Consider the following 17,891-nt stretch of genomic DNA (forward strand, 5'->3'; position numbering starts at 1 on the left):
CATGGGTCAAGGTGAGCTCCCGCTCTTAGCCCTAGCTCCTGCCAACCTAGGAGTTTGAAAACATGCAAATGTGAGTAGATCAATAGGTACTTGGGGGGCCCTGGTGGCACAGTGGGTTAAACCGCTGAGCTGCTGAACTTGCTGAATGAAAGGTTGGCAATTCGAATCTGGGAAGCAGGGTTAGCCCCAGCTTCTGCCAACCCAGTTCGAAAACATGCAAATGTGAATAGATCAATAGGTACCACTTCTGTGGGAAGGTAACAGTGCTCCAAGCACTCATGCTGGCCACATGATCTAGGGCAGTGGTTCTCAACCGGTGGGTCTCCAGGTGTTTTGATTCTGAGTTTTATTAACAGCCAATGCTGCTGGCAGTTGTAGTGATCTTCAGATATAAAATGTTTGCTAACTGGGATTCCCTAATGTGTCAAGAATCAACTATATAAATGAAAATATTAATATGAAGGAAACATATAATCTAATATTTTAATTTATGTACAGGAATATAACGTCTGACAATTTTGTACATGAAATACATACAAGATTTTAAACATTTAAAAATTAGAGAGATGGGAATTTACATTACAATAAAATTGACTTTGGGGTAGTCCAGTTAATACTTAGTTCAGAACTGTGTTTAACAGAGAAAGATTTCTTATAGTTTACAATCATGGAAACATAGACATTTAAAACAAGACTTTATAAAATAATTTACATAACTCTATAGTCTACGTAGAGATAGAGGTTGTGTGGGAAGTTTGTGTGTCTGTGCACAAGGATAACAAGGTAATTGAATTGCGTATTTTAGCCTCTGAAGTAACAAAATAATTTAGAAGCACTTCATGCAACATCATGGAAGCAAAAGAAGGGTAGTCAAAATTCCCTCCTGCATGGGTTATCTAGTGAGCATCAAACATGGATGACCAGACACATGACAATGCCAACTGCCAGATACCAACTGAGAATACAGTTTCAGTCCCTTCGCTTGCTTTTGTAAACATAAATATATAATTGTTATTGTTAATATCTTCTCTACATAGTACCAATACAGTTCACAACTCCTTTACGGGAGTGTACTAACAGAATTTCCTCGTTTTCACCAATTTGCTTTGATACTTGACGGAGTGTCCGCCATGTCCAATCACATAAACATCCAGAAGGTAGGATTTGCCAGGCTGTAAGCCTTTAACTGTCTCTGTAGTAACTGCTTTTTGTAGATTCTGGCTATGAAAATATTTACAAAGGACTTTTTCTGATTTCTTCCTCACATCTGGCCCCAGGCACTGATTTTGTTCTCTTTTCTTCTGCTCCTCGTTATAGTCATCATCTACTTCCTTTCTGTAGATGCAAAATTTGTTTCTCTCCTGTGTACCTAGCCATGCCACTGTGACTGACGAACATGTGCGAAGTTTATCAAAGGCTTTAATTCTTGTGTCTTCAGGAAGAGATGGAAATGACTGCTTATTTGGTCTTGTGGTGGCCAAAATCTTCAACATGGAAGCTCCTCTTTTATTTCCTTTCAGTCGGATTAGGTATTTAGCTTTTGGCTTTCCCCTAAGTTGAAACTGACGGATGCCTTCAACGTTTTGAGACAAGAGAAGTTTCCCATCTCTTCTGACTTGGATCTGTACAGCATCAAGGCATGAATGAACAAAAAATGTAACCTTCTGGTGTGATGAAACAGGAGAAAAACGTAAAAATTTAGAGCCTTTCCTCTTGACAAACACATCTGTAACTTTCCCATCTTTTAGATCAACCGTCTTCTGCTTGGCCTCCTCTTTGGTTCTTGCAAAAGTGCCAACATATGCAGTACTCATATTTGAGTTAGTATTTACAGCAAATATGTCAAAGTAGTACTGTGTGTCAGGTTTCAGTTCAGACACTGTAAAAATATTCTTGTTCCCAATGCATCTCTTTTCTATGTCAACTCGTGGCTTTGAATAAATCTGTCTTCCAAACTTTGGTGATGATTTTAAGAAGCTGCGCTCTTTCCCAGAGTTACCATTGGAAGGAAATCCAAAATGGGCAAAATCAAAGGGACTGAAGTCCAGGCCAGGTTTTGGAGCCCTCATAAACGTATCATCAGTACTTTGTTTGGCTTCCACTGCACAGAGGCTTTTGAAATTGTGCTCTTTATTAATGACCACACAATACTGGATTGGCTGTTTCAGCAAGGAAGCTGTAGGGCTTGGTTTCCACGCCAAAGTGACAGTGGTACGGCCAAGAGAAGTAACATCAACTCTTGGATCATAAGGTAATTCAGGATATGGTTGATCTGACTCTGGAGTTGTAGTGGCATAAACTTTAAAATTTGTATCTTTCTCTGTTGACAGGAGCTCTAACTGATAGAGGCCAGAAGGTGAACTAGAGGACACAAAATACTCAACATCATTTCCTCTATATGAGAACAGCTCTGTGCCTTCTTCATTGACAATTTGTTGTTTCTGATGTTCAAGTGGCTCTGGCTCGCCTAGAGAATACAAAAAGAGATTATTTTTAAAAGGCTTGCAGGATCTCAAAAGAAATAAATTCTAATAACTTACATCCTAACAAGTATGGAAGGAGCATATACCTTCTGTTTATCTATCTTACCTTCCTCTATCCCCCTGCCTCCTACTTTTATCTCCTATTATCCAGACACTTTTACACTGTTAACTGGGGAAATGAATATGTCTAGAGACTGTGGGACATTAGATGTTCATGATGGAGGTTTTCTGAACCATGTTATTATATCACTGATTTTTAAAATGAAAAACCTTGCAATTCTTCTCCAGAATAGTTCTCAAAACATGTTTTATCATTTGATTATAATAGTGGTTCCCAACTTTTGGTCCGTGGACCAAAAGTTGTCTGCTAGAACAAAAATATGGTCCACAGTCTCACCATTATTACACTGTTGCCTCAAAACCACACAGGAACTAGAGTGACTGGTCTCACAAAACCCTCTTATAGTGCAGAGGGAACGGAAATGTCAGGAGGGAAGAGGCTGACTACCCATGAAAGATTACTACTATCACATCAGCTCTAGATTTTTAAATATGGCTTTCTGTGGGCGAGCAGATGATAACTACTGTATGGCATATGTTCTGTATTAGAAACTAGAACTGATGCGGTTTATCCAATGCCATTTTTCTGAATCAGCACCCCAAATAACCAAACTGAATCTAAAGTTTAGCAAAAGCTGATTCGTAACCCTTTTGGTACTAATGTTGGAGAGTGGTCCCTGATCAAGTGATCCCTGGTTAAAAAAAAAAGGTTGAGAACCACTGGATTACAATGTCTACATTTAACAGACTCCATTTTTATGACACACAGCTTCTCTTTTCTTTGACTAACATTGCACACTCTGTTTCAGTTCAGTGACTTTTTAAACTTTGTTATCAGATGTTCACACAGTTCAAGAGACATGTTTATCTCCCTTTTCTTAGGAAGGTCTCTGATCCTTCTGTTTCATTTATCTTTTAAATAATATAATATAGTACTTTGTGTAATAATGTTTTTAAATTTTATTGTTGGAATTGTTGGTCTGAAACATTCTAAGTGTAATCAATTACCGGTAAGTATTTATGTTATTTTAAAATGTCTTCAGAGTTGTACCATGTTACAAAATCCTTCATATAAATCCTCAAAGAAAGAAAAAAAAACAAATATTTTCTTTAAGGCACCAAAACCCTGATGACCTATTACTGCCAGAAAATAGCTGCTTTCTTCCAAATAACAGCCATTACAGATGGAACTCCCCTTAAGCAGTTGTTTCCAGAACAGATTCATATTGGTCACAACACTTGTTATTTACCTGAGCTTTCTCCACTGGACTCTTCTGGAAGCTCTTGTAAAGTCAACTTCCACTCCAAAGGAGCATCACAGGGAGTTACAGTAACTGCTAAAGGTGTGTTATCTTCTTCAACCACAAAAAAATACCTATGGAAAGATTAATACATGTATTATATTCTTCATGGCACACTTTTCAAAGAAAACTAAATTAAAAATGTTAACCAGGGTGCACAAGAGTACTAAGGAAAGGGTCAATTTTCCCAGCATCATGACTAGTAAGTCATCCTAGTTTTAGTTTTCTTTTGGTCACTTCTGGTTTTCATTTCCTTTTGCTTTGGGCCAATCTGATGGTTGATTGAGAATCAATAAAACCGAACTGTTGCACCCAGTGCATTTTTGCATGACTACAGTGCAGGCATGGGCAAACGTTGGCCCTCCAGGTGTCTTGGACTTGAACTCTCACAATTCCTAACAGCCATCACCTTTTATGATAGTTAAAAGATCTTTAGTTAAACAATAATTCATGCTATTGAAGAACTTTGCATAGCAATAATACATTTTCACTAATACAACTGAAAGGTGCAAATGAAAACAGTTATTAGGAACCTCATCAGATGGCCTTTTTTTTTGTAAAGCAGCGTACAGTGGAGGAAGTCATGGGCCACTGTTCCCAACCATTGGGGTCTATGCCGTCTCTGCTCATGACATTTCCTTGCTGTCCCCTGCTTCCTCTTCAGCTCCTATTGCTTTTTTCTATGAGGAATCAGGTGGCACAGAGCCGCACTGAACCCTGCCAGAAAAAGCCCTGCATCATGTGATGGGCTCCATGGGACTCCATGTCAGCAGCATAGAGAAGCAGAGAGAAGAAGCTTTCAGATAAATCACTTCTCTGTCCAAAGTATTGAGAGATGGCATCCACCAATTTTGGACCTAAGGGAGCATTTCTCTTTCAACATGAAAGTGCGATATTGGAAAGTTCACTATGGTAACACCATGGCCAACAAAATACAGGGCTGGTCCAAAGTGATTTCCCTCCCATCCCCTCTTCAAGTCACACAGATGTCTTCGCTTATATCAGCAAAGGCACCAAGTGATGGCCAGTAGTTCTCTGGAGTTCTGCATCTAGCACTGGCGCTATGAAAAATGACATAGCTAAATGTCATCTTGTTTTTCCGATGGTATGGAGTACAGGGAAAGTGTGATGGTGGTACTACCCAACATAATCCAGCTCCAAATCAGAACCAGCCACACAGTTCGCACACACATCGAAGTGTAGGACTATTCCAGAGCTTCAGGAAACCATGGAGAATTCCCTGACTTTCTGTAATGTGGGACAAAACTACACTGGAGGTCTGGGGGTGGGGAAGTTGAAATGGCCCCTTACATCATATAAATACCACAGAGTTGAATCTTGCCCACTTCAAGGTATGTGGCCCATCTAACTGGGCCCTATATCTTTCAATGGGCATTCATTGAAATGTTGATATGACAGAGGTTCATTGCAGTGAAGTAAGATAAAGAGGCATTTTCTCCTCCTCAAGTTGTTTTCTAGTTTAAAGAATATTACAGAGTTTTGCTTCTTTCATTTTTGAAATGTACATAGGAAACAGGAAAGTTGATTTTAGGGTAGAAGCTACTCTCCATACCTGAATCCAAACTGATTGACTAAATGTACATCCTGCATTTTTCTCAAGATGACACACTTAAGGGTGCAATCTTACACACACTTATCTAGGATTAACCCACTAAACTCAGTTAAACTGCCTTCTGAGCAGATACATAAAAGCTTGCACTATAAATGAATGAAGACTCTTGACCCAGGATGGGAAATGTTAACCCAGTCTCTGCACTCCCTGTCATATGTTGTCGCTCAATCTCCACAGGACCTACAACAAACTACACCCTATAGGCTTTCTATGATTTGTAACTCCTAACAAATCTATTGATTTTGATATGAATGCATGTTGTCAAGCATAAAATATGGGGAGGGGGGGAATAAAAATAGTACATGTTCACAAAACCATGACACAGAGAAACAGAAGCTATCAGTAGGTTAGTCTCATTCAGGGAAATATTGGATTTCTAACTGGAGACAAGAAAGGTGTATAAACGCAAGCCAGAGAGCTCTAGGGCATCATGAAATGACAAACCCAATTCCATTCAGTGCAGCCATGGCAGATAAAGTGGAATCAGAGTGCCATAGTTTTGACCTGGGAGCGTTCCAGGTACACGGGAGCCAAAATCTGTATAATTGTCCAGCTCTTTTCCTTGATTTTTTCACATACCTTTTGGGTGTTTCTCTGAATAGATAGCTGCTGATTTCAGCTCCATCTGGGAGTACGGATGAATGATGGAAAAAGGTTTTGTCCTGGATCTGCATCTGAAAAAGTTCCTCATCTCTAGTGGGCAGTTTCTGTGTCCAGGAGCTTAAGGGTAGCAGGAGAAGGAAGTAGGACATGGAGCAAAGCAGCAACAGCATCCTAGAACAATATAAAAGGTATGCACCATAAATGACAGGACAGCCAGAAACAACTATTACTGTAAAAACTATGCATCTGTTATGGGGTGGATCCATAGAAATGCTGTCAGGTTAAATTAAGGAAAAAGCAACTTTCGTCAACCCTTTTCCCCTCCTGAAAGTTTCTACCAAGGACCAAAGGATCAACTTGGATAGTGACACTGAAGTGTATTTTCTTGGAGCATGCAAAGAATCAGTTAATGTGTGTATGCCAACTGTAAAATAAGATGCACGAAGCTTATTGGTTGGCAAATGCCCGGTGAGCAGGCTGAGTCTGGAGCTTTTGGATACTGTTACATTTTTATTCAGAGTGAGTTTGAAGAGAAGGTAAACAGATTGAAACTTAATCCAGACAAGACAGAGGTCCTACTGGTCAGTCAAAAGGCTGAACAGGGGATAGGATTACAGCCTGTGTTAGACAGGGTTACACTCCCACTGAAGACACAGGTTCGCAGTCTGGGAGTGATCCTGGATTCACCACTGAGCCTGGAACCCCAGGTCTTGGCAGTGACCTGGAGAGTTTTTGCACAATGAAAACTTGTGTGCCAGCTGTGCCCATTCCTTGGGAAGTCTGACTTGATGTGGGCAGGGCTCAGGGAAGGTGCTTCTTGATTTTCAGTTATTTTCCCTTTCTCTTCGACCTGCCCTGCCACACTCACTCCATTCAAAATAAGCCCCTAAATCTTGGGATAAGGTTCAAAGAGAACTGGATTTGCCAGGCAGAAGGAAGACAGTGAATTTTCTTATTTTATCCTTATTCTTGATCCAACTCATATATCATGACTATTGTATATATTGCCACCTACCAAGTACAGAGTATTTAGCTGTAATGTATCTTAAAATCAACTTAAACAGTACTGTCACCAACATCCCCTGAAATGTACAACCTTCTTCAAGTGTTTCTGTTAGGGATTTTCTCAACAACAACAAAACAAAACTGTGGCAACAGAGCCCTGTTATCTTCTCCTTCACTGCAGTTTTCTAATGGGCACCGCTCCAGCCATAGGGAGAACTTTAAATGATTCAGAAAAAATAAGTAGTGCAGACATAGTCACAGACACGAGCAACAGCATTATAGGAAATTAAAAGACAACTGTCTTGTCACCTACTGAGAGCAACTACATGAGAAAGGATAAAAAGGAAACTTATTTAAATGTATTTGAACTCTATTTTCTTTGATAATATAAGAGGTAGTTACAGTAGTTTACAATATTTTGGTACTCTACTTTATGGTCTCTACAAATTCTTATTCTTTCACTCATATTTCACAAAATGTATATTTTTCTTTACTCGGTTACTAAATGATCTGTGTAAAAACACAACAACCACAGAGCTATGGACATCAATGTAATATAATCTAGATCAGAATTTTTTTTATTTTGTTTGAACTATATAAACACTCATATTTTCCTAGATAAAAACAATAAGCTTCCTCTTTTTTTCTTCTCCAAGGTCAAATATGTACAAGATGCATTACAAAGTTACTGGGTTTTAGGGATATGTTTGTAAAAGAAATTTCTCTCTTATGGCAAATCCGTAGAAAACTACAGTACAGGCAGCTTCCAAATTACAAACAAAATAGTTTCTGTAGCTTTTTTCTTAAACTAAATTTGTTCACAAATCTGAACAGGTACATTGTTTTAAGCATAAATCCTGCCAAAAATATACATTTCTAAAGCCTTTGATAGGATAGGGAAAAGTTTACAACCCTGTGGTGTTTGTTTTGCTGTCCATGCCCCTGTTCAGAAGATTTCACCTCACTTTCTGTGCCTGGAATAATTAGATTTTGAAAAAATTGCCTTGTTGCAGAAACAAAGATTGGTGATAAAGCTTCACAGGAGACACCTTACTCCTATGAGAACTCTCCAGGAGTGGATTTCACTTCCCAGGGGTAGACCTCTCTCACTTCCTGTTGTTTCACCCCCATTCTTAACTATGAGTCATTTGCAAGTTGGATGTTTGTGACACAGGGACTGCCCGTTTATGGAAAGCACTGTCTCCAGGGCTACAACTAACCACTGCTGATGCCAAATACTAGTGTGAGTGTGCTGTATTTCTTATCTGACATTAAGTCTAGTTGTGTCCGACTCTAGGGGGAGGTGCTCATTTCCACTTCTAATCCATATTTATTGATTGATTTATTTACCATATTTATATACCGCCTTTCTCAACCCAAGGGCGACTCAGGGCGGTTTACAAATGGCACAATTAGATGCCCCCAATAACATAAAAACAGTTAAAACATTTAGCATAAATAACATCAGATGAAACAGTAAAAACCAATAAAAACATAAATCCTCAGCATCTCATTACTAAAATCATTATCCAATCGCATTGTCCAGTCATTCTGTAGACGAGAGTTTGTCTGCTATTTTGCATTTGGGAATGCTTACTCAAAAAGCCAGGTTTTAACTTTTTAACAAAATGTTAGGAGGTTGGAGGCTGATCTGATATCCCTAGGGAGGGCATTCCATAGCCAAAGGGCCACCGCTGAGAAGGCCCTGTCCCTTGTTCCTGCCAAGCGAATCTGTGAAGAAGGCGGGACCGAGAGCAGGGCCTCCCCAGACAATCATAGGGTCCAATACCAAAGAGATGGTATTGTCCCTAGTCACCTCCTAGGTCATGTGGATAGCATGACTGCATGGAGTGCTGTTACCTTCCCACCAGAGGGGTACCTACTAATCTACTCTCATTTACATGCTTTCAAACTGCTAGGTTGGCAGAAACTGTGGGAGCTCACCCCACTCCTCAGATTTGAACCGCTGACCTTTTGATCTGTAAGATCAGCAGCTCAGCGGTTTAACCTACTATGCTATCAGGGAAATTTAATACACTTAGTAATTTAATACATTACTAATATTAAATTCCTTTTTAATTATGGAAAATTATGATTTTAACTTAATCTTCTTTTAAATTACTAGAAGCCATCTTGGATCCCACTTCTTCCCCTGCTAAAAGGGCAGACTGAGCAGAAATAAATTATTATTATTATTATTATTATTATTATTATTATTATTATTAGTTACCCAACTTTCCTTGTGGCGTGAGGCAGGGTACAACATAGTTAAAATACAATATCATTAAATATATATTAAAATACATAGAGCGAAGATTAAAACACTAATACTAATAATAATACTTGACAACGGGCACTATTCCACTTATCAAAATATTTTTTATTAAAAAACTTATTTGCAGACTAATACAAGATGTTTTCTTTCTTTCTTTCCTTTTCTTTTCTTTTTTCTTTTCTTTTTTTCTTTTTTTTTTTTGGTACTGTCAGTCAGTATTTTGTCTCTTGAGCTAATCAGAACAATTACTGCAGAATCTTGGCTGCCCTGTATTCTTCTGATCATAGTGTCCCTTAAGTGAACCAGTATAAGAGCTTGAGTTCTGGTTTCCAATGGTTTTTATTTTTATTTTAAAAGAAATCATTCCTGATGGTAGGATTATCCTGATTAAGTTTCATATATTACATTTTTTTAACCACATGATCCACCTTGTAGACAGACGTGTGGTTTATATTAACAACTAGAATGTAAGTAGATAGGATCTAGTCTTAATTTACTATGGCTACTTATCGGATTAATCCTTCACCTAACAGTAACACAAGCCTTATATAACATTCCGCCCTGGCTGATTATCCAGGCATGACTTATAAGAAGACACTGAATAAGCAAGTAAAAAAGAAAGAACTATGGGCTGTTTTGCTGGGTTCTTCATTTCTTCCTTTCTGATACTATACATGCAAATTAAATATTTACCTTTTAAGAAAAGTCATATGAAATAGCACAATTTTTATTTATTTTGCTTATGTGTGAGCATGCTTTTTTGCCCAAAGTTGCATACTCAAAAATAAAGATATTTACTCATGAATTGAACCTGAAATGTAATATATCATTGCATTTACCCTGGAATTTCTGAGGTTTTTTATTCATACTGATACATATACTCTGAAACAAAATTATCATGGAAGTGTTTAAAAAATCGTCCTGTGAATGATCATTGCACATTTTTGCATGACAGATAGGGTGTCTTCTTGAAATCTCAGCAACTAATATTGCATTTTTAAAGCAAATGTATAGTCTCGAATGTCAAAAAGAAAAATGTCAAAATATAAACTAAGTGATCGCACTTATCTGTTTTTGAGAGAACTGAAAACAAATAGGTTGGTGTTCCATTATCAAATTGTCTATCCTTTTCTTTATCATTTCATTCTAAAGCAACCTGGTGATGCTCTATTATTCAAATTTACTTGTTTAAAAGTTGTATAAATTAAAATAAATAATTTCTATATGGGTTGTTGTAGGTTTTTCCGGGCTATGTGGCCATGCTTTGCAAATATTCAAAAATCATGCATCAAACACCAAAAAATTGTGACAGCACGAGAGAAAATGTAGGAGACGTCAAGCAAGATACTTCAAATAAGCTCTACAAAGTCCAGGTCTTACTAAAATTGAGTATTCCTTATCCAAAATGCTTGTAACTAGAAACATTTAAGATTAGGGGTAGATTTTTTAATATTTGCATACAGATAGTGAGAATCATAAAATCATAGATGAGACCTCTTGGGCCATGCAGTCCAACCCCCTGCAAGAAGCATGAAAATTGCATTCAAAGCACCCCTGAAAGATGGCCATCCAGCCTCTGTTCAAAAGCCTCCAAAGAAGGAGCCTTCACCACACTCCGGGGCAGAGAGATATATTGCAGATGAGAACCAAATCCAAACAAAAGAAAAATCATTTATGTTTCATATACACATTACAAGCCACGTTGTCCAGATGCCCGACCACCGTCTCCCAAAGCAGTTACTATTCTCCCAACTCAAGAATGGGAAACATAATGTTGGAGGACAGGAAAAGAGATTTAAAGATGGGCTCAAAGCCAATCTTAAAAACTTTGACCTAGACACTGAGAACTGGGAAGCCCTGGCCCTTGAGCGCTCCAGCTGGAGGTCAGCTGTGACCAGCAGTGTTGTAGAATTTGAAGAAGCAGAGTGAAAAAGAGAAATGTGCCAAGAGGAAGGTGCATCAAGCCAACCCTAACCAGGACCGCCTTCCACCTGGAAACCAATGCCCTCACTGCGGGAGAACATAACGATCAAGAATAGGGCTCCACAGTCACCTACGTACCCTCTGCCAGTACACCGATATTGGAAGACAATCCTACTAGGACAATGAGGGATCGCCTAAGTTGGTAAGTACACATTATTCACAACTTCATTTAAAAAAATATGTTTTAATAATTTTGAGCATGAAACAAAGTTTTTACACATGAAGACACCAGAAAGCAAAGGTGCCACTAGTTTTAGATTTTGGAGCATTTCAGATTTGCTATTTAGGATGCTCTACCTGTGCTACTTCTATTGTTATTTGGCATCAAATTGACTTTTACTTACAGTGCCCCAATGATACAGAAACTTACAACTTCCCCAGTCATTTATTTATTTATTTCGCATATTTGTATCCCATCCTTCTCACCTGCACAGGGGGACTCAGGGCAATGTCACAATGTAAAAGGCAGGGGAAACAGCCTGGATTTTTTACTTACCGGGTTTTGTTCTATTTCACCTGAATTCTGACCTATAGATATAGATAACACTGGCCAACACACATTTTGGCACTTCAAATGTTAGACGTGTTCTGGGTATAACTGACCTGCTGATTCCAAAAATGGCACCAGATTTCCCCTATCAGCTCTAGTTTTTGAGATACAGAACATGTTATCTACCAGTTTTCATCTGCTCAGCAAAGAAAATCATGATAACCATACTGAAGAAACAAGAGTTGATGCAGTCTGTTCAATGCAATTTTCTGAATCATAGCATTATAGAACCATAGAGTTGGAAGAGACCTCATGGGCCATCCAGTCCTACCCCCTGCCAAGAAGCAGGAATATTGCATTCAAAGCACCCCCAACAGATGGCCGTCCAGCCTCTGTTTAAAAACCTCCAAAGAAGGAGTATCCACCACACTCCGGGGCAGAGAGTTCCACTGCTGAACAGCTCACTTAGTCAGGAAGTTCTTCCTAATATTCAGATGAAATCTCCTTTCTTGTAGTTTGAAGCCATTGTTCCACGTCCTAGTCTCCAGGGCAGCAGAAAACAAGCTTGCTCCCTCCTCTCTATGACTTTCTCTCACATACTTACACATGGCCATCATGTCTCCTCTCAGCCTTCTCTTCTTCAGGCTAAACATGCCCAGCTCTTTAAGCCGCTCCTCATAGGGCTTGTTCTCCAAACCCTTCATCATTTTAACTGTCCTCCTCTGGACACATTCCGGCTTGTCAACATCTCCCTTCAATTGTGGTGCCCAGAATTGGACACAGTATTCCAGATGTGGTCTAACAAAATAATCAGTGCCCCAAATAACCCCAGAAACAGCCCTAAAAACCACGATACCAAGAAAGACATTTTTGTTGGGCTGTTTAACTTTTAATTCCATTGTGTTTTGTTTATGCTATTCCAGAGAACTTTTAAATGGAAAAAACTGTCAAGGCCACAATCCCCAAATATAGGTAGAGTATATACAAATAGTCTCAGGTCTAGTTGAATAGTCCACAAAGATGCCAAACACTCAACGGAATATGCAAGAGGGAAATCCAAACGTCCAATCCAGGGTCAAGAGCTGTTTACTAGTAATAGTATCCAAGATGCAAGGTTGAGTCCATAATTCCAAAGTTGACATCCAAGAGTAGTCCAGGTTCTAGAGAGCACAAGAGATCAGGAGTCCAGGATCTTGGCTCAAGTACTAACCTGGCAGCCAGTACTCAGGAAACAGACTCCAATCTCTTAAATCCTATTTCTACAGGTATTACCTGAGACTGGCTCTCTTCTCAACTAGCCTCAACAATATTCGAAGCCAAAACCTTTCTTTTCTTAACTCCACAAATGCAGGAACAGCTAACCCCTTCCTCAGCAGAAGTCTCTTGTATTGGGTCAGCAGGCTAAGTAGTCCTTCCTTCTATAGAATGTTACTTCAGAACATGGCTGAGAGAGTTGCTGTTCATTGGTAGGCTCCAGTTCTACCCCTCAGCCTTTTATCAGCAATTTCTCATCCAAGTTCTCCATGATGAAATTAAAATATACATAAAAGTATACTTTAGAAAATCTAAAACCGGGAGTAGAAGATACAGACAATGCTAAGTGGATATGCTCCTTTCCAAAGCCGCTTAGAAGGTTGTGGAATCTGAAGATGTTACTCAGCCACTGAGTTGAGCCAACAGCAGCAGAGAAAACAGATAGCTATGTCAGTAGAGTACAGTACAGTATAATATGGCTGAGGCTTGTATTATTATTATTTATTATTTACCCTATTTATACCACACCTTTCTCTACCCCAAAGGGGACTCAAGGCGGCTTACATATAGGCAATTATTCAATGCCTTAAAACAAATACAATTCCAATAATATTAAGATAAAATTAAAATTAATACTTATTAAGCATTTAAAAACATTTCATTCAATACTAAAATCACTCCATCCATAATCATAGTCCAAGCAGCTCCATAGTTATTCCACAGCATTATTCTCCAAAAAACCGATCCCAAGCCAAGTTTTTTACTTTTGTTTTGAAGGCTAGGAGGAAGGGGGATGATCTAATGTTGCTGGGGAAGAAGTTCCACAGCCAAGGGGCCACCACTGAGAAGGCCCTGTCTCTCATCCCCATTAGTTGCACTGGCAAGGAAGGCAGGAACAAGAGTAGGGCCTTCCCAGATGATCTTAATCTCTGAGGTGGTTTATAAAGGGAGATATGTTCGGACAACTGGGCTAGAACCGTTTAGGGTTTTATAGGCTAAAGCCAGCACTTTGAATTGTGCTTGGCAGCAGGCTGGCAGCTAGTGGAACTGGTGTAACAGGAAGGATGACCTCTCTGTATGCCCCTCTGGCGTTCAACCTGGCTGCTGCTCGATGGACCAATTGAAGCTTCCAAACAGTCTTCAGACAATCCCAAGTAGAGTTTGACTGCAATTTGGCCAGCAATCCTGGGACCAGTCACAGTCATTTTATCAGCAATTTGCTGGCCAGTTAAGTCGATGCATGGGACTCACGTCACAGTAGCACCATTGGCATTTGTGTTTGGCTGATCATAACACTTCGATCATGTTTCTCAACAATGGTTGAATTTTGGTTATTATTGCACTCCAGGACAGGAAAAGCCCTCTGACTATAAATGCCACACAGTTGGATGAATAAAAAAATATCCTTTTATTGAATATAATTAAAAAACAGTAAGGTAAAAAACACTTTAAAGAAATAGGTAAATCCAATTAGGTAGGAAGATAAGCAGGAAAAAGGTAGTCCAGAGTAATAGTCCAGCAAAGTCCATAAAAACAAAGTCAAAACTTCCCAAATAAAATGCAAGAAATCAAAAAACATGAATCCAAGGCATCAATATAAAAGAATAGAATCCAAGAATCAAAATCATGAAACAAAGGCACTTAAAACATGAATTTTCCAAGCAAAGCTTCCATGAACAAGGATGAGATCTCGACTTGATTCCAAACGATGCTTCATCTGACTACATATCCTGTACTTGGGACTTTTATTTCCTCGTAAGCTATATCTCTAGCACTCAGAAATTGGTTTAGCTTTAGCTGAGAATTCCTTATCTTTTTCTCTCGGAGCCTGGCAGAATGCTGAAGCCACTGTTCGGCTCCCCTGTTTTGACTAATCTCCCCCCATCTATCTATTTGCTCATTAATTTCTGCAGCTGGGCCAGGTGCCAAACTGTTTTCATGTTCCCTATCATGGGAACTCTCTGGTAACAATTCAGAAAGCACACCATCATCCCCACACCTCTCAGGGACATTCTCATGGGAAACGACATTTTAAACAGGGATCTCCTGGTCATTCTCTGCATCAATATCACTGGCCAAACCATTGCCATCTTGAAACTCATCTTGCAACTCATTGTCATCACTCCTCACATCCAAAGCACCCTGATCCTGAAACAAAATCACAAGCTGGGCTCCAACATTTATGACCTTACTTCATTCATCACACCAACAGTTCTGAAAGGAGCTTCTGAATTGACAGTTAAACAACCATGTCTGGTAATAGTAGCTGACCAAGTCTCTAGGATTACAGGACAGCACGGCATCATGTTTACTAGAAGAGTCTAATGCATAACAGAAGAATAACTGGTGTGGAGAGGTAGCTGGTGTGGAGATGAGAGGGGTACCATTACCTCAGTATTGTAACTTTCCACTCCTGGACTCTTGAAGTTATCATGACATAGGGGGGTGTGGCGGTTTTTCTTTCTGCACTGAGGAGAACCACTCACCTTTTACTTTGGCCAAGTAAACAGCTTGTTTTTTCAACCCCTGAAGTATCTCTCTTCACTTGTCAAAGCGCCAACAGATCCTGGGGAGGTTCGGGCTATTCTTTGTTCCCTTACAGGATCACACTCTGCAGCATTAGATCCACAAATATAAACATCATGGCTGATGGTAATTGCATCCAGTTATGTCATTAGGACATTCAAATCATAATTATATCTCCTTTAACCTCAGATTTGAAAGTAGTCTTTGTTTAACAATCTTATACAACAGGGATAAGAGTGATGGAGATCATAAAACAAAATCTGGAAGACTGCTATTCGCCCACCACTAATATTCAGGAAAGCGATGTGAGCTCTATCCTCCTAGTAGGACTGCTTCTACATAACAGTTCTCTAATTTAGCTGCAGAAACAAGTTTTGTTTTGTTTTGGAATGTCATTACTGATAAAAGTTTTGACTCTTTAAAAAAATCCCTAACTTTTGAGACAGTTGAAACAAACAGCTCAAAATGAAATATCAAGCACAGATTCAATATTTGGGATTACCAAAATGCCCTCTAATGGCCTTTCTTTCCAAACTCTTTCTGACCCTCACACCTCTACTCTTGTTTTCTACATCTTGCCTGTCTCAAAGTTTAAATACAAGGATCGGTTTGAATGTCTAGTCACACTAATTATGATCTGTAGGATTTGACTAATTAGAATCATAAGGAATGTCAAATCCTAAGAAAAGTAAAACCAAACTTATTATTTTGGAAGTATTATATTAAATTTGGAATGGACATGCTCCTTTAAGATTTTATCATTATGCTCTGCCTAATTTACAGAAGAATTATGACAATACAATAAATGAAGATTTTTTTTAACTTGAATCCACACAAGCTGCACACATGAGCACATAAGATCATGTCCCAAACTAACTAGCTTTTTAAAAAGCACATCCAGAAAAAAAAATACTACAGCAGCCAGAAATAGTGTCCTGGGTGCAACTTACACAAGATTTTACCTTACAATACACAAAATAAGAACCGAAAAACCTGCTACACGTCCTCTGAGAAACTTGAGCTATCAACTCTGGTTTATGCTGCTACTTCAGAAATCCAAGTATGTCAACCTATTAGTGAGATCAATCCCAAATCAACAGTTCTGCATTTTTGTTGTTATAGTAATAAATGTGGAAATCAACATAAGGGGCAGACCCAACTAAGAAAAAAAAATCAATGCTGAAAGCTACTACCATATTTATTCTACTATAAGCTAACCGAATATAAGCCGAGGCACCTAATTTTACCACAAAAAACTGGGAAAACATATTGACTTGAGTATAAGCCAAGGGTGGAAAATGCAGCAGTTACTGACAAATTTCAAAATAAAAATAGATACCAAAAATACATTAACTGAGGATCTGTAGAGTAAATGTTTTCGAATATTTACATACAAGTGTAATATAAGATAAAACTGTCCAACACTGATTAAACCATTATTTGAACCTTCTTCAATGTAAATGTGCTTACATATCCTTCCAATAATAATAAAGAGAGTAAAATAATAAATGTAATAAAAATAATAACAGAGTAAAATAATGGAAATGTAATAATAACAGTAATAATAGAGTAAAATGATATGTGTAAAGATAATAGAGTAAAATAATACATGTAATAATAACAATAGAGTAAAATAATAATAGTAATAAACATAATAACAGAGTAAAATAATGGAAATGTAATAATAACAGTAATAATAGAGTAAAATGATACATGTAAAGATAATAGAGTAAAATAATACATGTAATAATAACAATAGAGTAAAATAATAATAATAACAATAGAGTAAAATAATAATAATAATAATAATAATAATAATAATAATAATAACTGAGTAAAATAATAAATAACCTTGACTCAAGTATAAGCCGAAGGGGGCTTTTTCAGCCTAAAAAAAGGCTGAAAAACTCGGCTTATACTCGAGTATATACAATTTATGGTTTTAAAAATAAAAACATTCAGGGCTTGGTCTATTTTACTTACTAAAATCGAGACTCTGGTGCTTAACACATTTTTATTTAGACAACAATAAATTGAGGCATGGAAGCAATTATGTCTTTTATGGCACCTTTACAAGACGCTTTAACCCACTGCTTCTTAAAGGTACATGTATGACAAATTCAAAAAAATACTCCTTCAAGTTCATTCCATATTTGTATAATGAAAATGGAGCAAAAAAAATACATGTATCATGCCTTATGTTGTGGTTTGACTAATTTCCTCTTTCAGGATTTGTAAAGCTGTTGTAAAAGAAAATAATAGTTACATTAACCATTTT

At 38.1% G+C, this 17,891-nt stretch overlaps 1 protein-coding gene across 1 annotated transcript in view; it reads right to left on the reverse strand.

The window, feature by feature from the left end:
• Positions 1-469: 469 nt before the first annotated feature.
• NDNF (neuron derived neurotrophic factor) overlaps positions 470-17,891 on the reverse strand; it is a 44,010-nt gene continuing 26,588 nt past the window's right edge. Inside the window, exons 2-4 of the mRNA XM_060778999.2 lie at positions 6,057-6,251; positions 3,794-3,918; positions 470-2,467 (exon numbers count right to left, since the gene is read on the reverse strand). Coding sequence (XP_060634982.2) covers positions 1,074-2,467; positions 3,794-3,918; positions 6,057-6,250 — 1,713 coding nt within the window. The 5' untranslated portion in view covers position 6,251 and the 3' untranslated portion in view covers positions 470-1,073. The remainder of the gene's footprint in view (positions 2,468-3,793; positions 3,919-6,056; positions 6,252-17,891) is intronic.

This window comes from Anolis sagrei, chromosome 5 (genome assembly GCF_037176765.1).
Source record: "Anolis sagrei isolate rAnoSag1 chromosome 5, rAnoSag1.mat, whole genome shotgun sequence".
In the NCBI taxonomy this organism is placed as follows: domain Eukaryota; kingdom Metazoa; phylum Chordata; class Lepidosauria; order Squamata; family Dactyloidae; genus Anolis; species Anolis sagrei.